Source organism: Centropristis striata, chromosome 22, assembly GCF_030273125.1.
Source record: "Centropristis striata isolate RG_2023a ecotype Rhode Island chromosome 22, C.striata_1.0, whole genome shotgun sequence".
NCBI lineage: Eukaryota > Metazoa > Chordata > Actinopteri > Perciformes > Serranidae > Centropristis > Centropristis striata.
In genome coordinates this window covers 19,358,111-19,379,450 of record NC_081538.1, presented here as the reverse complement: position 1 = coordinate 19,379,450, position 21,340 = coordinate 19,358,111, and the positions used below count along the sequence as shown (strand labels likewise).

Here is a 21,340-nt window from a genome sequence, read left to right as displayed (position 1 = left end):
ACTCACCGGAAATACAGGTCGGAATCTTATCGAGGATGTACCACCAATGAAAAAAAAAAAAATTTGTCACATAAACACGACTCATATAATTGTACCTCACCATCACAACTACGAATTAAATATTGAAAAGTTATAATTAATATCAGTGGGTTTCCAGCTAAAAGGCGCTGCGCCATAAAACCTTTATTGCGGAACTGTAATCGCGAGGAACTTTTGTGGCAACACGGAGCCGTTAACGGCGTGACGACACCGCTGGTTTTCGGCACTTGGACAGGGAGGCCCATGTGGTGTGTTCATGAGCGGCCAACAAACTTCTGCACTTTCAGACAGCTTTCATTTCATAATTTTGGCAGCTGAATGTTCGTCTAGCTCATTTTTCTAAGATGTTGTTAGAAGCGGTGGACACTGATGAGACGGTTGTCTTCGCAGCCGTTGCCGGTAAGAAGTGAAAGAGGCCACAGGAAGGTAGCGAGCTAAGCTACCAGTGTTATATATATAAAGACATGCTATACTCGATAGCACGCAACTCAGAAGCAGACAATAAGGACTAAGATAATATTACCAACTAATTCAGAGCTGGGAAGAGTCCCTTTATTATTAATAACGTGTGGTGTTTTGCGGTTCATTCTAGAGTAAATTTTCCCTCTGTGTTCCATCATGTAAGCGAGCTGCTGCCCACTCATGGTTGCACTTGCTGCAGTGATTTATTAGAGTTCTTTGCCTTAGCTGAACACTTGGTATTTAACACTTTAATTTGTTTAGTATTTTTACTGATATTCATTACAGGACTACATGTTATGTAATATGTGGACACCTGTTGTAAATTCAGATAGTCTAAGCCGGCTCCATTTTTAATGAGGATAAAAATAGCTGTAGTTGTTCCTTTTTATAGGAAAGGGTTAGACATGGCTCATTTGGGAGAAGTCTCCCCTTTAATTTAATTCCGATTTATTGAAGTGTGGTTTTATAAGGTATCTGTCTGTAGTCATTGTATTATCTATAGTAAATGGCAGTTTGTACACCCCCAGTTTGGTGAGGCCAGCAGGAGTACTGACCATAGAATTGAAATGTAAATGTGTTTATGCCATGTCAATATCAGTTTAAGTGTTTACTATATTTGAAATATTCTGTTAGACAGCCTGGTTAAAAGTTTATGCGAGTTAAGTGAAGACAGTGTCTTAACCTTCTTCAAAGCCACCAGACTCCATTCACATAAACGGTAATTTTACCCAGCAGAACACAGCAGTTGCTGGTCTAATGTTACCTCCTTTGGTTAGTTTGTGTTATTGTGTCACTTTTGTGTTAGTTTAGATTCACCAAAGTCACACAATAACACAAACAAACTAACCAATTGAGACAGCATTAGACCAGCGACTGCTGTGTTCTGTAAGGTAAAATGACCACTTTTCTCAAAGGATTTTGGTGGTTTTGAAGAGAACATAAACAGTTTCATTTCCTGGGAAGGTGTTGAGAATACTCTATGGAGTACCCTCAAACTGATATGAGTTGGCTGAAATGTGTTTAACTGCTACCCCTGTGGTAGTACATTGCTTAGCCTCTGTGCCAGTGCTCCTGCCTGCATCTCCAAATTGGGGAAGTGTCGACTGCCATCTACTGTAGGTGGAGGGATCTGTATAGGTTTATTTAAAAAAAACGTATAGCATTGGCCTAAAAACTCTATTACCTGGGGCTCTTTGTCCAGACTTGATGAGAACCTCTCTGTCCCCCTCAGCCTCTGTGCAGATCCAGGTAGAGCCTGTGGGTCGATGGTTCGAGGCCTACGTGAAGAGGAGGAACAGGACTACGTCTGCCTCCTTCCAGGAGCTAGAGGAGGAGGAGGAGTCCTCAGAGGAGTCGGAGGATGAGGAGTTTCAGCTGGAGGAGTACCCGATGCTCCGAACACTTGATCCCAAAGACTGGAAGGTATCAGTCGAGATCAAAAAATGTTTCTGCTTGATACTACTAAAACATCTAATTTTCATTTTCACTCTGCAGTTTTGTTTAGTTCTGGAAATATCTTGACCTGAATAGCAACTTTCCCTTGTATTTAACCCTCTGAGCCCTGAGCAGTTTCAGAGTGTCTATTTTTTTCACCTGTCACATTTTACTCGCTGTGGCTTGGTTTTTCAAGTCCTGCTCTAAGGAAGCAGCACAATCATAGCGAGAAGTAGGGAGAACTCAAATGTCAGTTGCAGAATAACACATTTCTTTAATAATTTATTTCATAAATATAAAAAATGGAATCTTTCTTTACATAATTTTTCCAAGTGCCCTGAAGTTTTACCAATATTGGTATAAATGGGGGCTCCACATGCTACATATTGAACTATTTCCATTTTACAACCTTACCATTGCTCTGTGGAAACAGTCTGCAGTTCAGTCCAAGTTTCACAGAGTTTTAGTCACGGCCCTGTTGGCCTCAGCAAAATAATTTGTGGCTTCACAGTTGTGCTAGAAGCACAGAGTTTAATGGGTTTTTTTTTGTAGGATTTAGTGAGTAGAAAATTTTAAATCAGACACAAATATCACAATATTAAGCTTCAAACTGAGCTCATTGATTTAGATTTTGCTTACGGAATCATTCGCCATGCAGCATTAATTCAAGAACTGTTGGAAATGTGAAAATCTGACAACAATTTCAGTTTTTACGGTTTCTGACTGATAAATTGTGTGAAATGGCATAACATAATTTCAAAATCAAGCAAAACTAAATTTTCTGCAATAGATAATAGTTTTCATTACGTTATATACATAGATGCAGATAGGCAGTTTGATAGGCTACTATCGGCCGATTAAAATCGGTCAACCGATATATCTGTCGGGCGCCAATTCTGTGGTTCACACTGAGGATTTTTTGGATTTGCTTGTAGCACTTTTAGTGATGTTTGATCTAGGGCTGGGCGATATGGACCAAAAGTCATATCCCGATATATTTAAGCTGAATATCGATATACGATATATATCCCAATGGTTTTTTTGCAAAGTGAGAGCAAATGTCCTGTCAAAGCCAAATATGACATGTTACAAATAGTTTTATTGAAACCGTTTATTTAAGTGAACATAAATACTGTATAACAGGAGTACCTTTTTTTTTAAAAAAAGCTCCATAAAGTGCACATTTAAATAAAGCAATATCTTAAATAAAAACAGCCTATGAAATACAACAGGCCAATCTTTTTCTGAAATGAATATATTTATATGAGAAAAGAATAACGAACAATACAAAAGAACTAAATATGACCCTAGTAAGGGCAGCATTTATATATAAAGCAGCTTGCCTGGAGCAAGGATCACAGCGGAAATTTAAACTTTATTGATATATGTGATATGGTATTAATTCCATAGCACATTATAAAATATATCGATATATTTTTTTATCGCTATATCGCCCAGCCCTAGTTTGATCCATATTTCCACATCTGAGCTTTACAAACATGTATGTGCATCTATATGATATGTAGTTTGGTTCATTTATAGACTGCTCAAAATGTGATCAACAAACACAACAGATCATATTATTTCATAAACTCTTGACTTGTCTGTCAGAATCAAGATCACTATGCTGTCCTTGGGCTGCCACACTTGAGGTACAAAGCCACACAGAAACAGATCAAAGCTGCCCGTGAGTATATTATTATCCTCCTCCTCCTCCTCAGAGGTCTTTTCTTTAGTTGGCCGAAGTTATTCTGCTCACATTCTGCGCCGTTTGTCCACAGACAAAGCGATTGTGTTGAAGCACCATCCCGACAAGAGGAAAGCTGCAGGAGAGCAGATTGTAGAGGGAGACAATGACTACTTCACCTGTATAACTAAAGGTACATATCACTGTTGCGCACTGCTGTTACTAGTGGAGGCTCTGAACTCACCGTCAATGTTTCATGTGCTTGTGTTTGTTTGAACTTCAGCTATAGAAATCCTGTCGGACCCTGTGAAGAGGAGAGCCTTCGACAGTGTCGATCCTACCTTTGACAACGCCGTGCCTTCAAAGAGCGAAGGCAAAGAAAACTTTTCCGAGGTGTTTTCTCCCGTTTTCGAGAGAAATGCCAGATGGTCTTCCAAAAAGCACGTTCCCAAACTTGGAACCATGGAGTCCTCTTTCGAAGAAGTGGATAATTTTTACTCTTTTTGGTAAGTGGGAGAGGTTTTCTCGGCTTAAGAGCAATACATGTTGATTTGATGAGGGGAATTTAAGTGACTGGTTGGCGTAAGGACAGAGAGAAGAGAAAGTGTTTTAATTGTGCTTCAATTTCTATTAAAGGTACAACTTTGATTCGTGGAGGGAATTCTCCTACCTGGACGAAGAGGAGAAGGAAAAGGCCGAGTGGTAAGTGTGTGACAGCAGTCCTTTGCACATTTGAGACCCTTTGTTATAAATCAAGTACGTGGCTGACAAGTTTACCTTTTTCTTGCAGTCGAGATGAGAGGAGGTGGATTGAAAAGCAGAATCGAGCTTCCAGAGCTCAGAGGAAAAAGGAGGAGATGAACAGAATACGAACACTAGTTGGTACAGTCTGTCAGAGCCAGCACACACTGCAAGATGAATCAATCACAATAAATATAGAATAAGGCTACACAGGTTATTAAAGTTACTACTACAAGGAACTTTCATTTTGGCGTCCCCTGTGGATGAAAGTGGTAGTGTGTCCATTAGGAAAACCTCTCGTATTCCCATTACGGAGTCTGACAGTCTGCTCTGCTCAGTCCTGGTTCTGGTTTTGGTTCTCCTGTGTATCCATCCACCATGGGGACACACATAGGGGTTTTCAACCAGGAGCCAGTTCAGAGCCAGAGCCCAGCCAGTGCTTGTGTGGTTCGCAGTTAGTTCAACTTGTGAACCAGCTCTGAACTGTTTGCTTTTCCACAGGCTCTAGAGCCACGTCAATGCGTCACTGCTAACGTCTGTATATGTCTCCGCCCTCTTATAATAATATAATAACAGGTAGACTACCTGTCTCTACAACACATCTGCTGTGCTGCTCATCTTGATCACTATGGACGCCCAATACATTCTTATAAACACTGAATGTCAGATGTTAATGTTGGACTTTGTTGTAAGCTAACGCTAGCATGCTAGCGCTGGCCCGATAGCCCACTAGCACTAGCCTGTATCAATCACATTTCAGTTAAACAAATCAAATAAATGAATGATACACGTTTAGGTTGGTCTCTCTCAACGGCATCGAGTTGGTTTTGGTCTTGCTAGCCTGCTAACGCTAGCACGCTATTGATTGCCCGGCTAAAATAGCACAATATTGATCTTCCGCTAGAGTGCTAGCCCATATCAATCACATTGCAGTTAGAGAAATCAAACAAATGAATGATACACGTTTTAGTTGGTCTCTTTCAACGGCACGGAGTTGGTCTGATAGCCCCCAGCCCCTGATGTAGCGATTCACGGTTCAAGACCAGCAAAGAGTTGTTGCCCCTGTGGAACTTGTTTGTGGCCGGTAGCCGGCTCTTTGGCGGTGGAAAACCAAAGAACTGTTAACAATCGGGCACTGGCCAATGGCCGTGAGGCACAGCTCCACTTCTGGCTGAAGGAGGAGCTCTAACTGCAGGTGAAAGAAGGCATCGGAGCCGGATCGGTTTCTGTCCGCAGCAAAGTCTGAACCCGAGCCAGTGCCAGAGCAAATAGTTCTGTCTGAGGGACAGGAAATGTACTGTATAGACTCTTGTGGAAATAGCCAGTCTTCTGGCTGATGGCCTCGTTTGCTTGTGTAGGTCATATAGAGGCATCAGTATGAAACTGAGTGTTTCATTACCAGTTGAGTTCCTTGTAGTAACTTTAAACATTTTGGAGGAAAATAAATCTTTGTACAGACAGGCCTATAACAAGGTGCAGCAATCCCAATATTCCACAGTTGAATATTGGTAAAACTGATGAATTGTATTGTTCCACTGCAGATACTGCGTACAGCTGTGACCCTAGAATAAAGAAATTCAAAGAAGAAGAAAAAGCCAGGAAGGAGTCGGAGAAGAAGGCCAAAGCTGAAGCCAAGAAGAGAGAGCAGGAGGAGAAGGATCGAGTAAGTTTCATCCACATTCGTTCTAAACAAAACATCCTTAGCTTATCCAACTGTTAAACTTAATATGCCACTCGCATTAAAATGAGGCATATTCTTGCAATCTTTTATTGTCCCTGTTCCTAAATAAATGCTATTTAACATTATAATGGGCTAAATTACACATAGTGTATTACATTGTCAACCAATTCTAGAAATGGGGAACTGAGAAAATCAAATGTATATTTAAAAAATGTGTTTTTCAGTGTCAGTCAATTTCTGACCATTTAAGTAAAGAATAATAAAAAATAAATAGCTGAAATAAAATCAGTTCTGTGTGTTCAGTGTTGATCAATTGTCGACAAAATGAATAAATAAAAATAGAATAGCATAATTGACATCAGTATTGTGTGTTCAGTATCAGTCAATTTCAAAAAGGATAAATTAAAGTAATATAAATAGCTAACACATCGTTTTCTACATTCATTTTTGTAAAAAAAAAAAAGGTTCCTACACATTTACACTGGTTGTTTGCTTAAGCAGATGCTCATCAGTTTCCCGTGTGTTTCACAGGCGCGACAGGCAGAGCTGGAGGCTGCTCGTTTGGCAAAGGAGAAGGAGGAAGAGGAGGCCAAGCAGGCAGCTCAGCAGGCCAAGAAAGAGAAGGAGATCCAGAAGAAGGCCATCAAGAAGGAGAGGCAGAAACTCAGGACCACCTGCAAGGTTTGTCCTCCCACAAACACTTCAGATTTGAGATGCTTGGAGTGCTGCTGACAGCTGAGACGTGCTCTGCGTTAATGTCTCCACAGAACTGGAATTACTTTGCTGACGATGAGTCTGACAGTGTGAAAATGATGGAGGAAGTGGAGAAGCTCTGTGATCGTCTGGAGCTGACAAGGTACAGAGCTTCACGCTGATTCTGATGCATTTCTTTAGATCATAAAATCGTCATTATATAAGCTGAAACAGATCCTGAGAAGATGTGTAACAGTGTTTTCTGGTACTTGTCGTTTTCCAGTCTGCAGTCCCTGAATGAGGTCCTGGCCTCAGGCTCCAAAGAGGACAGCAAAGTGGCCGTGGAGAAGCAGGTAGAAGCGCTGAACCCTCTAAGGGAACGTGTATCATTCGATGTACATAAAGTCCTCATGTGTCCAAACATGATGGCGCTCCTCCCCTCAGGTGCAGGAGGTGAACGCTCAGCTGCAGAGAGAGAAGGAGGCCGAGGTCCAGATGAGACAGGCGGCCCGCAGCGCTGATCAGGCCAGCGGAGGAGGAGGAGCAGGGGGGAAGGGCTGGAACGAGGAGGACCTCCAGCTGCTCATCAAAGCTGTCAACCTGTTCCCTGCAGGGACCAACGCCAGGTACACACAGCCGCTGTCTGCACACCATAGGCCCGTTTCCATTAGGTACTTTTCCCTCTAGTGAGCCGCTATGGGTGTGGCGTGGGAGAGAGGATCCGCCCGGTTAGCGGCTCAGAAAGTACCTGTCTCGGGTAGGTAGTAGTTACTGAGTGGGGATTTCACGCATGCATGATTCATTTGCAGACTAGTGCAAACTTGTTACTGAGGGCTTAACAACTCCGGCTCTGCTGACTGCAGCTGGGAGAGACTGCTGCAGGAGGACTGGGCCGCTTGTGATTGCTTTGGGACGGCGTTACTCGTTAAGAGTAGGAACGATTCTCCAAAAGTCTCCAATAACACAAGAAAAAGTTGCTAGATTTGTCGCTAGTCGCTTTTTTTTATATATATATATAGCAACAAAGTCACTAAGTTGGCAACACTGCTTGCCGCGTCGGTCTGTCACATTCGAACTCCGTTGGTTAGCCGCTACAAAAGTACCTGTATGGAACAGAAGCCGAGGGGAACTAACTAGTGGGCGGAGCCAAAACACTCTTAACAACACGCTTAACAAAAAGTAGTCAATGGAAACACACCATGTGTTCAGTGTAGGTCACCTCTTTCAGCAACACTCACTGCCTTGACCGTCACTGTAGATCAGCATATACAATGGACTCAAAGTGAAATGAGCTTTGACAATGGCTGTGTAAACAGTTAGTGATTTGCACTTATTGTAAGTCACTTTGGACAAAAGCATCAGCTAAATGACATGTAATGTAATGTAGTGATTAAAATGGAAGCAAATCTGTTGATTCAGACATGCAAGACATGAGACAGTCACAGCTAAACCAGTTAGATGTGCATGTTAGAGTAGATGTACAAAGTGTACTCACTGATCTTGGCCTTCATTACACTGTTCAATTTAGTTAGTCACACCTGAAATGTAATTGAATGTCTTCAGACTCGTCTCGTTCTCCCTTTTGTCTCTACATGACTTGTTACTCCCCTTTTTCTCCCGCACAACAGATTTGCTTTCATTTCTGTCCCTAACCTGTATGTAGTGCGTCCGGGGCTGTAATCTCGTCTTGTTAATGTTAATTAAGGAGAAAATCAGACACGCTTGGTTTGGTGCAATAAATCAGTCAAATGCGAACACTGCCCAAATGATGTGGGGGTTTCTTAATTTAAAAAAATATATATATTAATTGTCCTTCCAGATGGGAAGTTATTGCCAACTACATGAACCTGCACTCCACCAGTGGCATGAAGAGGACGGCCAAAGACGTCATCAACAAAGCCAAGAATCTACAACGGCTAGGTGAGCTCAACCTGCTGCAAACACCATTTAACATTACTGCTTCCATTCAGTTCAGCTGTGTTTACGAACAGTCACGTTTAATTGTTATAGTGACTCTACAACTGCTTATTAGTGCTAATAATGAACTCGAGATGGGCTATTTAAGAAATGCAGAACAAAGTGCAAGTTTTCTTCTTATGATCAAAACATAAATATTTCTCCAGTGCAGTTTTCTTTCTGCAGGTCATCAGAAAACTTATGTTGGAGTACAATACACATCTCTTCTTAGATGAAGTTACAACTGGTTTTCTTGCTTTAGAAAATTATTTCATTAAATATTTTTATAACTGAAAGAACAAATTAAATTAAAATATATGGAATCAATTTTATATTTACATGCAATTCTTATTAAATACTATACTATTGGCGATACATTTATTGTGAAGCTTTTAAATGTTAAGTCATGTTGTCCTCCCCACAGACCCGACGCAGAAAGATGAGATAAACAAGAAAGCCTTTGAGAAGTTTAAGAAGGAACACGCTTCAGTAGCTCCAACCATAGACAACGCTGTGCCCTCAGAGAGATTTGATGGTGAGTGTGTCGCCACAGCTTGTATCCTCACTGAAAAATTTAATCCTCTTAAGGAACTTATATTTAACAAATTTGTGACAATGTGCCGCAGCTTCTGGTAGCGACGGTAACGCTGCTTCCTGGACCACTGAGGAGCAGAAGCTTCTGGAGCAAGCGCTGAAGACCTACCCAGTCAGCACGCCTGAACGGTGGGAGAAGATCGCTGCTGCCGTCCCAGGACGAAGCAAGAAAGACTGTATGAAGAGGTACAAGGTAAGACGGGTCTCTAAAGCCGATGTGTCAGTTAACAGTTTAATAAAGAGGGCGACAGTTTCTTGGTCCACCGCCCCATTTCTACTCATCAAGGTAGACTTAATATCAGAAGCATCTGTGTAACTGTTCCAACATGTTTCTCTGTGTGTGTCTGACAGGAACTGGTGGAGATGGTCAAAGCCAAGAAAGCTGCACAGGAACAAGTGGCAGGCAAGAGTAAAAAATGACAAGAACCACAAAGAATAGTATCTATGTTATTTTAACATTATTGTGTTGGTCTTTATTTTATAATAAAAATTAAAGGAGGAAAAAATACTACAGAGGATACTTAAATACTGTGTGTGTTATGTGCTGTACAGTTGATGGGTTATCTGTCGTCTGAGTCGGTCTCTTCAGGTTCTATTCCAGAACATTCCACCCTGGATCTGGTTGTAGTCTGGCAGCTGTTCAATTGGACCTGAGGCAAAAAAAAACAAGTTGGGTTTAATGTCACCAGAACTGTATTTTGCTGATTTTTAAGAAAAACTAAAGCTTCTTAAAACATTGGTTGTATTTGGTAATATTGGTTATGGTCATTCAAAGATTTCTGGGAACACAGTGACATCTAGAAACATCACTGGAGTTGTCTGGTTTCCTTCTTAAAGAGGGATTAGTAGCAATATTACAGATTAGATGGCAGAATTTCGTTGAGTGTAATGTTATCATAAGCAATAGTAACATTAGCTGTTAAAATAAACCCCAAGTTTAGTTGTTCTGTAAAGGAATAGTTCACGATTTTGGACACTGTATGAAATACTTGCCAGTAGTGTAGTAGATGCAAAACTATTAGCTGACTTTTCGAGCTAAAGTGTCAGAGTTCTGGCTGGTTCTGATCGCAGCCTGCATGTACACTGTATGTACTGGCTTTTTCAAGGAACAAAATAGTGCCATGTGAAGTTGGTTTCTGATAGCAAGAGGACCATTGTTTTGCAAAACCTTAGTTTCGTGACCCTGTCAGCTTGCCGGAACTATCTATTCTTATCGGAACCGATCTTAATGTCCAATATCCTTAACTATCACTTTTAATTAATTCAGAGATAAAATAAAGTTAGCATCCATATCTGAAGAAACTAATTAAGCTATTTATGTTTTTACGTGAGGATTAAGTGTCCCCAAGCTGCTTCTTCAGGTGATAAGCAAATCTTTTAACCAACAATAGTCCTGATCATAACTGCCAGATATTCATTCATTTCATTAAACACTGCAGTGCTGTATTATACAGCAGCAATAACCCAAGTGGAAACCAGGAATCTAGCATGTATTTTGAAACATGAGAAAATGCCTCAATGTGGTGGAAAAATAGTAAACGCTACAGATTTTGAAGCCAGGGCTCCGACTGAAAACCTAACATAATAGAATACATGATTTGAAGCTGTAATGGCCATGGTTATAATGGGTTTAATGGTTCTTAAATCTGTAGGGTTTGAGTGTTTGGATTTTGGATGGACTGTTTATATTTGACTTATGAGCTGAGGTTACACTTCCAAAAATGAAAAACCCCACACCCTTGTCAAAATGTATGCATAATAATCGCAAAAATATCCCCAAAGAGACTAGGGTTAAGTCTTAATATTGTGCAATACTTTTATTTTATAGCAACACACTTAGTTGCATGGAGGAAAATGTCTCAAAATTATGCAATACTCTAGTATATATATATTAGTACCACAAGACAGGATTGTTTTGGTACTGACAATATTTGGACATTCTTAAACTATCCTCATTCCATGAGCTCTGCCACACCAGAGTCAGGTCTGCCTGCTGAAATGTGAACATGTGACTTTATATCCATTATGAAAAAAAACATTAACATACCAACTGCTGCAATGGCTGGAGCCTTGTTGTAGATATATTTGGCGCACACGTCCTTAATGGTCGAAGCATCAATTGCCTGTTCAGGCGCAAGAAAAACACATTCTTATAAACACTGCAATAATTTACCACCATAATGAACCCAGTGTGTTCATCTTTACCTTTATTTACTTAAATGTATCAACTGGAGCAAATAAAACCTAACCATTGAGATATAAGCAAAGCAGATAATCTCTGCTGATTTTCTCACTGGAGTTGTTATTGAAGCCTTCAGGTGCATCAAGAAGATTCAACATTTTCTAAAAGTTCTATTTCATGGGATTTTTTTCAAAGGCCCAAAGTGATTAGCTTCTATAATTATTTCACTGATTTTACTCAGCTGTCTAGGGGACATGACTTGACAAGATTAGGTTTAAAATCGGATTCTACAAACCAGACATGCCATAGTTTAATCCTTGAACTCCACTCTAAGCCTTTAAATTAAGTGTGGGAACCTCTACACATTCTCAGTGGGTCCACTCACATCGATTCTGGCCTCCAGCTCGTGCAGAGGGATCCTGCGGCTGTAGCACAGCATCTGTCTGCCGATGTCCTCACAGATCGGGGTGGATCCTGGGCACAGCGAATTAACAAGTTGATTGCAGTAAAAGAAAAAAGCAATACTACTTCTGATCTGTGCAGCCTGTGATGACTCACCGTCAAGATGCAAGAGCATGTTGGTCTTGAGCAGATTTTTGGCCCGAGCCACCTCACTCTCCGTCACACTCGTGCAAAGAGACATCCTGACAGGGAGCAACAAGATTGATCATCACACCTACAGGTATTATTATAACTTTATATATGGGCTGGTAGCAGACAGCTGTACTACAACAGTATATGTGATGTGGTTTTTGTGTGTCCTCACCATTCCATCTGAGTGAAGTGCATCATGTCGTTGATGGTGCCGGGCTCACACACCATGTAGAGCCCCCACAGGCCTGTGTCAGTGTAGCAGGTGTTGAAGGACTGGAAGCTGTGGCACAGGTTCCCCTGACAGGCCATCTGAGCCAGTTTACTGGACAGATTCTAGGTTACAAAATCCAACAGGGACGGTTAGACAATCTTCACGTCAAACTTCATTACTAAATATGAACTGCTGTTGACAAACACACTCTTGGACCACTTCTTCACTTTCCCTTTGAATAAGCAAACAATATTTTTGAGGCAGGGTTTACAGTGAAGCGTAACAAACAAACAGGACTGTGAAATAGATTTATTTAATGTCCTATAGACTGTATGAAGAGGACCTGACAGCTCCTCATAAGTGAAGCCAGAACACATCGAGTAGCAGTGAAGGTTATAAACCCCTGATATTAAATGTCTTTAGACCACAAAAGGACAGCAACTCTCTCACTAGGCTGTGTATTTTCAGTGCTGTAGATTAGGTTGTAAACAGTTTATTAGGCTAGTTTGGCTAGCTTGTCAGAGACTGGCTGTGTTTGAAGTCATGCAACCGTGGTGTAGTTTGCTATCGCATAATGTTAGCGTTCTACTTCTGCAATAATGCTTCAAACATAATAAAAGTGGTCTTCATTTGTGAAGATTATCCTGCTGAATAAAAATGTGTAAGCATCAGAAACGTGGGTTTGACATTGGAAACCAAAATCCAATTCAAAAATCCCATAGGCAAATTCTCAATAGACCCCATGACGATGCTAGTTCCAGGTTGGCTGACAAAAATGTCATTTGGTTTCCTGTCTATAAAACGGGGTATAATGACATGATTGACAGCTGGGATTGTGCTCTGATTGGATCGATTGTTTTAGGTGGGAAACCAATTACCGCAGCTCACCACTGCAAAGACTCTGGCTCCAAACGACATCACCAACACAAGAAGGCGGCATCTGTTTTTTGGCTTCACTTTTGTACATTTCCATTCTTTATGCAGTCTATGGTCCTTAATAGAAGTTCTTGGAAAGAGTCCACACCATAATACAGCCAGCCAGACAGGATACAGGCCAAATTTATTATATATTTAGAATAAATATTTACATAATGTTCTATAATTTGAAATTGCAAAATCATTTTGTCATCAGATGATCTCAGAACAATTATACCTTGATCCAGACATAAGTCAGAGTAATCACTTTGTCAGCTCAAAATCACTAAAAACAATCTCTTTAAATAAAGATCAGAAAAAGATCAGTCACTGCAATTGTCCTTAAAATATAGTCAGTTCGATGTATGCCTCAAATCTTTTAATAATATTGTATTAATAATGTATACTGTTGCTGTAAAAATAAAAGCCTCACATCTTAAGACATTAGTGCAAGTCAATCAACCTACCAAGAAAATGCAAAAATGATAAAAGAAGCAGTGCAGCCCATATGGATTGATTAACATGGATGTGTCACTGAAGTTGGTCTAAAAGTCAGTGGAAGTGGAGTAAACTTGACTGAGGTTTCCTCGGTACTCACCACTCCTCCACCAAACGAGCGGTCCCAGTTTCCAATAAGTGTGTTTGCCACCATGAGGGGGATGGTGTCAGGGTGAGACCATCCAACCGCCTCCACTGCAATGGCGATATGAGCCAGAGGCATCTTGTTATCACGCACTCGGATCTGAAGAGACAGCAGAGAATGTTCACTGGTATTATGGAGACAGAACGCCACATGTCCACGTCATACTCTGACTACGGCCATCGGAGGGGAAAATGATCCATCGCTCTCCATTGATTTTAAATTGAAACAGCCTCCTTGACAATTTTGTCCACTAGTAAAAACCAGAAAAATGGTCAAAAGCTGCTGTGTGGTAAATGTCTGTTTTAGCTTAAACTTTATTTAAACATATATATATATATATATATATATATATATATATATATATATATATATATATATATATGTTTAAATAAAGTTTAAGCTAAAACAGACATTTTGTTAGAGTTTCAGCCCATGTTTGTCTTAAAGTTAACATTAAATATACTGAGTTTCCACATTGTAACTGTTGATGTCTAACGTCTGTATATGTCTGTATCCACTTTTGTCCTTTTAAAAATTTTTTTTCTTTTTGGTTTGGCAGTTTATAAAAACTTAGATTTGTCATTCTACCACACAGCAGCTTTTCACCATTTTTTTGTTTTTTGCTAGCGGACGAAATAGTCAAGGAGGAACCCTCTTTCAATACAGAGTCAATGGAGAGTCCCTCAATGGTTTGTTTTTCCCGCTGAAAGTGGACGGAGCATAAATGCACTCTGTCTCTATTTTACACTGTCAGGAAGAAAAACAACAAAAACCACAATAACAAATTTCATTAGGCTTCAGACTTCAACCTTACCTCACTTCCTGTGAAGTGGCATGGAGGAAGAGCCGGGGCTTCACCTTTATATCTGCCAGGAAGTTTCCCAAAATGATACTTGGCCAAATCAATGAGCTCGTCGTGTGAAACTCCTGATTTAAAAGACAATCACACAATTTCCTTGGTATGATTTTATAGCTTGTCTGGTGTGAGTTAATGCAGCACCAACAGTAACATAAAATTAGTTTAAAACAAAGTAACCCCAAGACCAAGGTTTCTTCTCCATTAGCCTCATTCTTATAGCTTTACCATTGTCAATAAACAATGTGACAAACACCTCAATGCTGTTAATAAGGTTCATTTCAAACTAGCATGACTGACCTCCTGCAGCAGACAGCACTATTCTGGGGCCTTTGTAGTGAGTCGTGATGTACTCCACCAGGTCTCCTCTGTTGATCGTCCTGCAATCACATTCAACTGACTTAAAGCACCAAATAAACATGTACAAGACAACAGTCTTACAGCAGAACCAGGTGAGACCAGTACATGCTCTATAGACCAGAGCAGCTGTACATTGGAAATTAAAGGCTGGTCTTACTTGATGTTCTCTGTGGGACCCAGGATGGTCCGGCCCAGAGCTGTGGACTGGTATGCAGTAGCATGCAGGTAGTCAAAGACCACTTCCTGCAGATTGGTCTCTACTTCCTGCATCTCTCTGAGGATCACCCCTCGCTCCCTCTCGATCTCAGCCTCGCCCAGCATACTGTTCTGGATTATGTCAGCCAGGATCTCCACAGCTTGGGAGGAAAGAAAGAAGAGAACATTTTCATCAACAGTTTAAACATGACTACATGTCAGTGTGGTCTGGATCTGACTGGAACATTCAGCTGCTCTGTACCTCGTGGGAGATCTTTAGAGAAAGCTTTGGCGTAGTACACCGTTTGCTCTCGGGACGTGTAGGCGTTCAGGTGAGCCCCCATGTTCTCGATCTCTAACTCCAGATCCAGCTGGGAGCGCTTCCTGGTGCCCTGTCGCACACACAGACAGGTGAACAAACCTTGGGAGATGTTGTACAATACTGGAGATACATACAATATCATGTATTGTTCCATGTCCTGAATATTACATTCATGCAATTATTTTTTCATTATGTTAACCTGAAACATTCCTCTTTACGAATGTTCATGTGCAAATAAGAAACACTAGATGACGAGCCAGTCCAGGAAGCAGAAATAAAAAACTTTGCTGCACTGCCACCACCTCACCTTAAATGCCATATGTTCCAAGAAATGTGCTGTGCCATTATTCCTCTCATTCTCGTAGCGACTGCCGGCATCTATCCAAAGGCCCACCTGGAAGAATTCAGATGTAAATATTCACTAATTAATATTGACACAATGTGCTGCTACTGTACCATACCTACAGACAAATACCCAAGGTGGGGCTGCAGTCTGTATTGATGGAACTAAACTCTTTATTAGGCTTCCCTACTGTCTGAGGACACAATACATGACCCGTCTTGTGACACAGACACACACCTCTGTAAATAGCCCTGCCTAAATGGCTACAATAATTATGACTTCCTCTAACAATTAGCTATTTTCACTGTGGTGCACTCACAACACTTTTCCACTGCCTTAGCTCTGGTTCTTCAGCTCGTTCTGTTCAGCTTTCTTGGAACCTTGGTGCTATCTAGAGCAGTGATTCCCAACCTTTTTCTTAAGGGACCCACATTTTTACCATTGTAAACTTTGGCAACTTTTTAACTTGTTCTGACCATTTTTCCGAAACAAATTAAAGTCACAATTTTGAAATATGTTATGGAGACGCAAACAAAAAGGCAAATGGTTATATGTTTTGATTTATTATTGATTTATTATTATTTTATTACTTAAAAACATCAGAAAAATAATAAGTTGTTACACAGCAATATTATTGTCACAATTTTGATAAATGTTGTTAAGATGCAAAGAAAAAGGCAAATCTGTGTTTCTGTAAGCAGAAAATGTCTAGTTTTCTTTAATTTTAAAATAAGAAATATTATGAACATAAATACAATAAACGGCCAATGTATGGTATATGTCACATCACAGATCTTTGACATTTAGGGGTAGAATTTTTTTTAAAACATCAGAAATGTGATCTATGTGGTCAACTTGGTCTGTGGTATATCCCCCATAATGTTCCTTCAAGGCTAACTGGGTCTGGGTTCTTGTGGGTTAAGGTGTTACTCTTAACTTACCGTGCAGGTGGTGAGCCCAGCGTCCTCAGAAGCCACCCGGAGTCCGTTTTCTAAAGTGGTCACCTTAGTTTCAGGAACATTTAGAGCCACTTGCTGAGCAGCCTGAGTGGCCAACAGTCTGTGTGCTCCAGCTGGGAGCTGCACATGAGGACACACACCAGTTAACAACCAGTCATGATGATACTGCACATTTAGGACAGTTACGTCAGCTGTAACCAGCCACATGTTAGCGATAATACACTCGATTTCTGACCCATACTGCCGTCTTACTGTACTACACGGGACAAACATCACATATTACTTAAATAATAGTTTTTCCTAGCATGTCGCAACTGTTAGCTGACTGTAACTGTTAGCAAACACTGAGCCACTTTTTCTCCGTTAGTGTGAACACTGATAACTGTCGAGGACACAGACTGAAAACACACACTTCTTACCCTGCTTAAAGAATGTGTCTTCAGTAAATTTCTTTGAAGGAGATATCTCCCAGCAGAAGTGAGGCGCTGTAGGGACGCCGCCATATTGTTTATCTGTCACACTGCGCAAGTGCCGTTTTCATTGACGTAACCACGCTACATCCGGCAACGCTTCAAGACCCGCCTACCCGTGTCTGACTGTATAGTGATGCACATTTTCTTATAAATTTAATTTTTCTTTTTGCCAAATACCACATACACAAATGCAAATTTTCAAGTTTTGTTGAAGTCAGAGTTTGAACAGCATATCTCAACTCTCTCCTGTCTACAAAACAAAAAAGCTGTGAAGAGTACCAGCATATGCGTTTTATGTCTTTAACTAACATGTAATCTTGCGTCTATTTATTTTATTATTATTTATTTGTTTTTGCTTCATTCTTTTCCATTTAATTACTCTTCAATTTTTTTTATATTATATAATTTATTTCTATTTAATTTTTTGCATTGTTTATTTTTCTGAGACTGTACAGTCTATGGGACTGTGGTTTTATTGAAATAACAAAACAAAAAAAAGTACAAAACAAATACTTTTCAGACTATGACACAATAGCATAGATCAAAGTACTCAAAAAAGTCGTCATAATATAAACAAAAGTTATAATTGTCAAGTGAAAAAACTTGAAATAATAGCAGAAAGAGTATCTAAAAGGGTATTTTTGCAATTAAATAATGGATAGGTGGATGGAGAATGGAAACTATTTTATTCATTTCACTTCGCTATTTTACTTCTATTCTTATTTCTCACAAATGTGGTTTTCTGTAATATTTCTGAAATTACTTTGATATTCAATTCTGAAAAGCAAGTATGCAGTAAAATGTGCCGCATTTATGAAATGATTGCATTAGACATAGTCAGAATATGGATTCACAACTTTTCTGATGATATTAAATACATTTTACTTTGTTTCCTTTTTTTGGTGTTAAGGTTTCCTCAGCACTACATGCAGAAAGTGACTTTTTCAACGCCGTAGACTTATTTATTATTATTATTATTATTATTATTATTATTATTATTATTATTATTATTATCATCATTATTATCATTATTATTATTATTATTATTATTATTATTAATAATAATAATAATAATAATAATAATAATAATAATATAGTTTATTTATAGAGCACTTTTCAAAACGCATGTTACAAAGTGCTTTATAAAGATAAGTTAAAAACAGACATAAAACAACAACAAAAAATAATGTTAGAGAATGACATAGTTCCGTGCAATTAAAAGACAGTTCAAGGGTAAAGGTAAAATTCAGGTAAAATCAGAAAAGGCTCTCCGATAAAAGTATGTTTTAAGAAGAGATTTAAAAGAGATCACTGACTCAGCCGTTTAAATATGTATTTACAGCTGTTCGGATTATAGTTAATATACTTTGCTTATGTTTATGGTAGGAAAAAAAAATATCAATGGGGTCAGGTTTATTTTGAAAGGGTGTGACAGCTGGAAGGCGGAAGTGAGGCTTTAGCCAAGCGCCAATTTTCTTCAGGAGACTTAAGTTTGTCTGTTGATTGTCAGCTTCTTCTTAACCGTCCGCAGTGAGTGAAAAAGCCAAGAACGGCTAAAATATAAATTAACGCAGAATAGACTCCGCTGCCGTTTGAGATATTTGATATTTGTCTTTTAACCCAGAGTTGTTTGATGCTCTGCCGGGTTTAATACTAACTTCTGGAGTATCAAGCTGCTACTGATTGTGTTAGCTGTTATAGCTAAATCGTAGCCTTAACTTTAGCTGATGCATTAAAACAGCAGTCAACAGCCATTATCGTTGGTGTGGTTTCCAGACAAGAAATGGCGCATGGCGGAGATCTAATGGACGGGGATCTGGAGGATGGAGAGATCTCCGGCTCAGATACTGAGATGGGAACCGCCGCAGCTCCACACAAGGTTCCTCCAGCATTTAGCGGCCAGTCCTTCCAAAACAGAGACGCTGCTCAGCACTCAGCCGCCGCCTACCGCAGCACTGGAAGGACGGCGGAGTCCAGTGACAGTGACCCGGACTCGTCGGACGAGGAGGCGGCTCTTTGGCGTAAGAAGCGACAGAAAGTATCCAACGCTCCCCAGCCGCCTGCCTGCACCACCCGGGCAGAGCCGACCCGCATGCCCGTCCCCGGCGCGCTGGGAGGCCGAAAGGTGAACAACGTTTGGGGCTCGGTGGTCCAGGAGCAGTGCCAGGATGCCATAGCTACAGAGCTGGGCATCTTTGGCATGGAAGGTGAAGTTAGCATGTCCAGCAGAAATGTAGAGACTTATAACTATGTCCTGGCTCGTAAGATCATGGAGAAGGAGCGAGAGATGGAGAAGCAGCTGGGTGATGATGGAGAGGTGAGCATGCTGGACGCTCAGCTGGAGGAGTACATGAAGGAGAGGGCAGGAGGTGGTGATGCAAAGAGGAAGAGGCCGGCTAAAGATAGACTGGGCCCCAGAGCTGAGATGGACGTGAAGGGCAGGTATGAGATCACAGAGGACGACCCCGAGGATAAGGTGACGGATGAGATCGCACACAGGCTGCAGGAGCCTAAAAAGGACCTGATAGAGCGTGTTGTCCAAGTCATTGGGAAGAAAAAAGCCATAGAACTGCTCAGTGAGACTGCCACGCTGGAAGAAAGTGGTGGTGTGTACACCATGGACGGCAGCAGGCGACGAACACCAGGTGGGGTGTATCTCAACCTGCTGAAGAACACACCCAGCATCAGCAAGAACCAGATCAAAAAGATATTCTTTGATGAGAACCAGAAAGAGTGCAAGAGCAAGAAGGCCGCCCAGAAGAGGAGGCGGCACGTGGTGGCCAAGAAGATGAAGCAGGCTATCGGCACTCTGAACCTGCAGGAGCACGACGATGTCTCCAGGGAGACTTTCGCCAGTGATACCAATGAGGCCTTGGAGTCATTGGAGGACGCTGCAGAAGAGGAAGAGGAGGCTCAAGAGGAAGCTGCTGTGGGCACTGAGGAGACAGCGGTGGTCTACAGTGCTGTAGACCTGGAGGTCTTCTGAGGGCTGCCTCTGTCTGAACTCTGGGAGCTTCCAACAAGGACATTTAGGATTCAAATTAAAACGCAACACTGAAAGCACTGTAAAAGTCTCTACTGATGACAGAATATTATGGAAGCCTGTTTCCACCAATGTGATGAAAAAATCCTGCAAGTCATTATTATAACAAACTTTCTCAAAATAATAATAATATTGATTTAGTCCGTCAATATAATAATACTTAGTATCTAAAAGTTTGTTTTTTTTCCTTTGTGGTACTAAGTCATTTTGAGAAAGTTCATTATGAGATGGTTTTTTTGTGTGAGATACATTCTCATTTGAGAAAGTTTCTCATTACTTTGAAATACTAATATATAAGACACTAATTAGTATTTTTGAAATGACTTAAAACGACGCCATTACTTTGAGTAAGTTTTCATTTTTCATTTTTCTGGCAGAAATGGGCTTCCATAGAAACTCACCCGAGTATCCTTTTTTTGTTGTTGTTTTTCCACAGCAATTAAAGTAAACAAATGTTGATTTGATTGGTTAAGCATGGATTTGAAGAGCTCTACACGTGTAAAAACAGTAAGACTTTCTGCAAGTAAGTGATTTGTGATACAAATGTTGTTTGCCTTTAAATCAAAGTCTTAACTATCAAAATAAGTTGTTGAAGCATATTGGAGTAACACTGAATAACTCTGGCTTATTTTCAAATATAGCAACTTTCTTTGTTAGAATATAATGAAATCTTGATTTATGACATTAATTTGTGTGACTGGAATATAAATAAAGATGACTCGGGTAAAATTACTTGCACAGTAATTGGATTTGCTCCCTTTTTTCCAATGCTGCTCACTTTAAGAGAAATAATATTTATGGCTAATATTTAGCATTATGATACAGATGCAGTCCCTAATATATGATGCTTTATAGCAGGTCACAATAGTTAGGCGGATTATAACAGAAAGTCAGGTTGGTTTTTTTTGTCCATAACTGGAAACTTTAAGACAAACAGCTTTGGACAGATATTGTAGT

General features: G+C 40.3%; 3 protein-coding genes across 3 annotated transcripts; 2 read left to right on the top strand and 1 right to left on the bottom strand.

Annotated features, from left to right (window-relative positions):
* The first annotated feature begins 166 nt into the window (after nucleotides 1-166).
* Nucleotides 167-9,798, top strand: dnajc2 (DnaJ (Hsp40) homolog, subfamily C, member 2). The gene is made up of 16 exons (XM_059326138.1): nucleotides 167-438; nucleotides 1,733-1,923; nucleotides 3,547-3,622; nucleotides 3,717-3,815; nucleotides 3,906-4,128; nucleotides 4,259-4,324; nucleotides 4,413-4,504; nucleotides 5,905-6,026; nucleotides 6,576-6,725; nucleotides 6,812-6,900; nucleotides 7,021-7,090; nucleotides 7,182-7,363; nucleotides 8,557-8,657; nucleotides 9,118-9,228; nucleotides 9,320-9,480; nucleotides 9,639-9,798. The coding sequence occupies exons 1-16, from the start codon at nucleotides 384-386 to the stop codon at nucleotides 9,705-9,707; spliced, it is 1,857 nt and encodes a 618-aa protein (XP_059182121.1). The 5' UTR covers nucleotides 167-383; the 3' UTR covers nucleotides 9,708-9,798.
* Nucleotides 9,724-17,394, bottom strand: pmpcb (peptidase, mitochondrial processing subunit beta). The gene is made up of 13 exons (XM_059326144.1): nucleotides 17,287-17,394; nucleotides 16,850-16,987; nucleotides 15,873-15,959; nucleotides 15,506-15,635; nucleotides 15,206-15,404; nucleotides 14,989-15,068; nucleotides 14,647-14,759; nucleotides 13,788-13,931; nucleotides 12,236-12,396; nucleotides 12,028-12,113; nucleotides 11,855-11,943; nucleotides 11,335-11,410; nucleotides 9,724-9,937 (listed from the first exon to the last, which is right to left on the bottom strand). The coding sequence occupies exons 1-13, from the start codon at nucleotides 17,368-17,370 to the stop codon at nucleotides 9,873-9,875; spliced, it is 1,452 nt and encodes a 483-aa protein (XP_059182127.1). The 5' UTR covers nucleotides 17,371-17,394; the 3' UTR covers nucleotides 9,724-9,872.
* Nucleotides 17,395-18,813: 1,419 nt separating this feature from the next.
* On the top strand, nucleotides 18,814-21,119 carry phax (phosphorylated adaptor for RNA export). The gene has a single exon (XM_059326149.1). The coding sequence runs from the start codon at nucleotides 19,124-19,126 to the stop codon at nucleotides 20,324-20,326; it is 1,203 nt and encodes a 400-aa protein (XP_059182132.1). The 5' UTR covers nucleotides 18,814-19,123; the 3' UTR covers nucleotides 20,327-21,119.
* The last annotated feature ends 221 nt before the right edge of the window (nucleotides 21,120-21,340 follow it).

Coding starts and splice junctions, on each gene's coding strand:
- pmpcb (XM_059326144.1), bottom strand. CDS start 17,370: ATGGCGGCGTCCCTACAGCGCCTCACTTCTGCTGGGAGATATCTCCTT. Junction 15,960..16,849: donor CTGGGCTCACCACCTGCACG/GTAAGTTAAGAG, acceptor GAATTCTTCCAG/GTGGGCCTTTGGATAGATGC. Junction 15,636..15,872: donor TGGAACATATGGCATTTAAG/GTGAGGTGGTGG, acceptor TGTGTGCGACAG/GGCACCAGGAAGCGCTCCCA.
- phax (XM_059326149.1), top strand. CDS start 19,124: ATGGCGCATGGCGGAGATCTAATGGACGGGGATCTGGAGGATGGAGAG.
- dnajc2 (XM_059326138.1), top strand. CDS start 384: ATGTTGTTAGAAGCGGTGGACACTGATGAGACGGTTGTCTTCGCAGCC. Junction 1,924..3,546: donor TTGATCCCAAAGACTGGAAG/GTATCAGTCGAG, acceptor CTTGTCTGTCAG/AATCAAGATCACTATGCTGT. Junction 4,325..4,412: donor GAGAAGGAAAAGGCCGAGTG/GTAAGTGTGTGA, acceptor TTTTTCTTGCAG/TCGAGATGAGAGGAGGTGGA.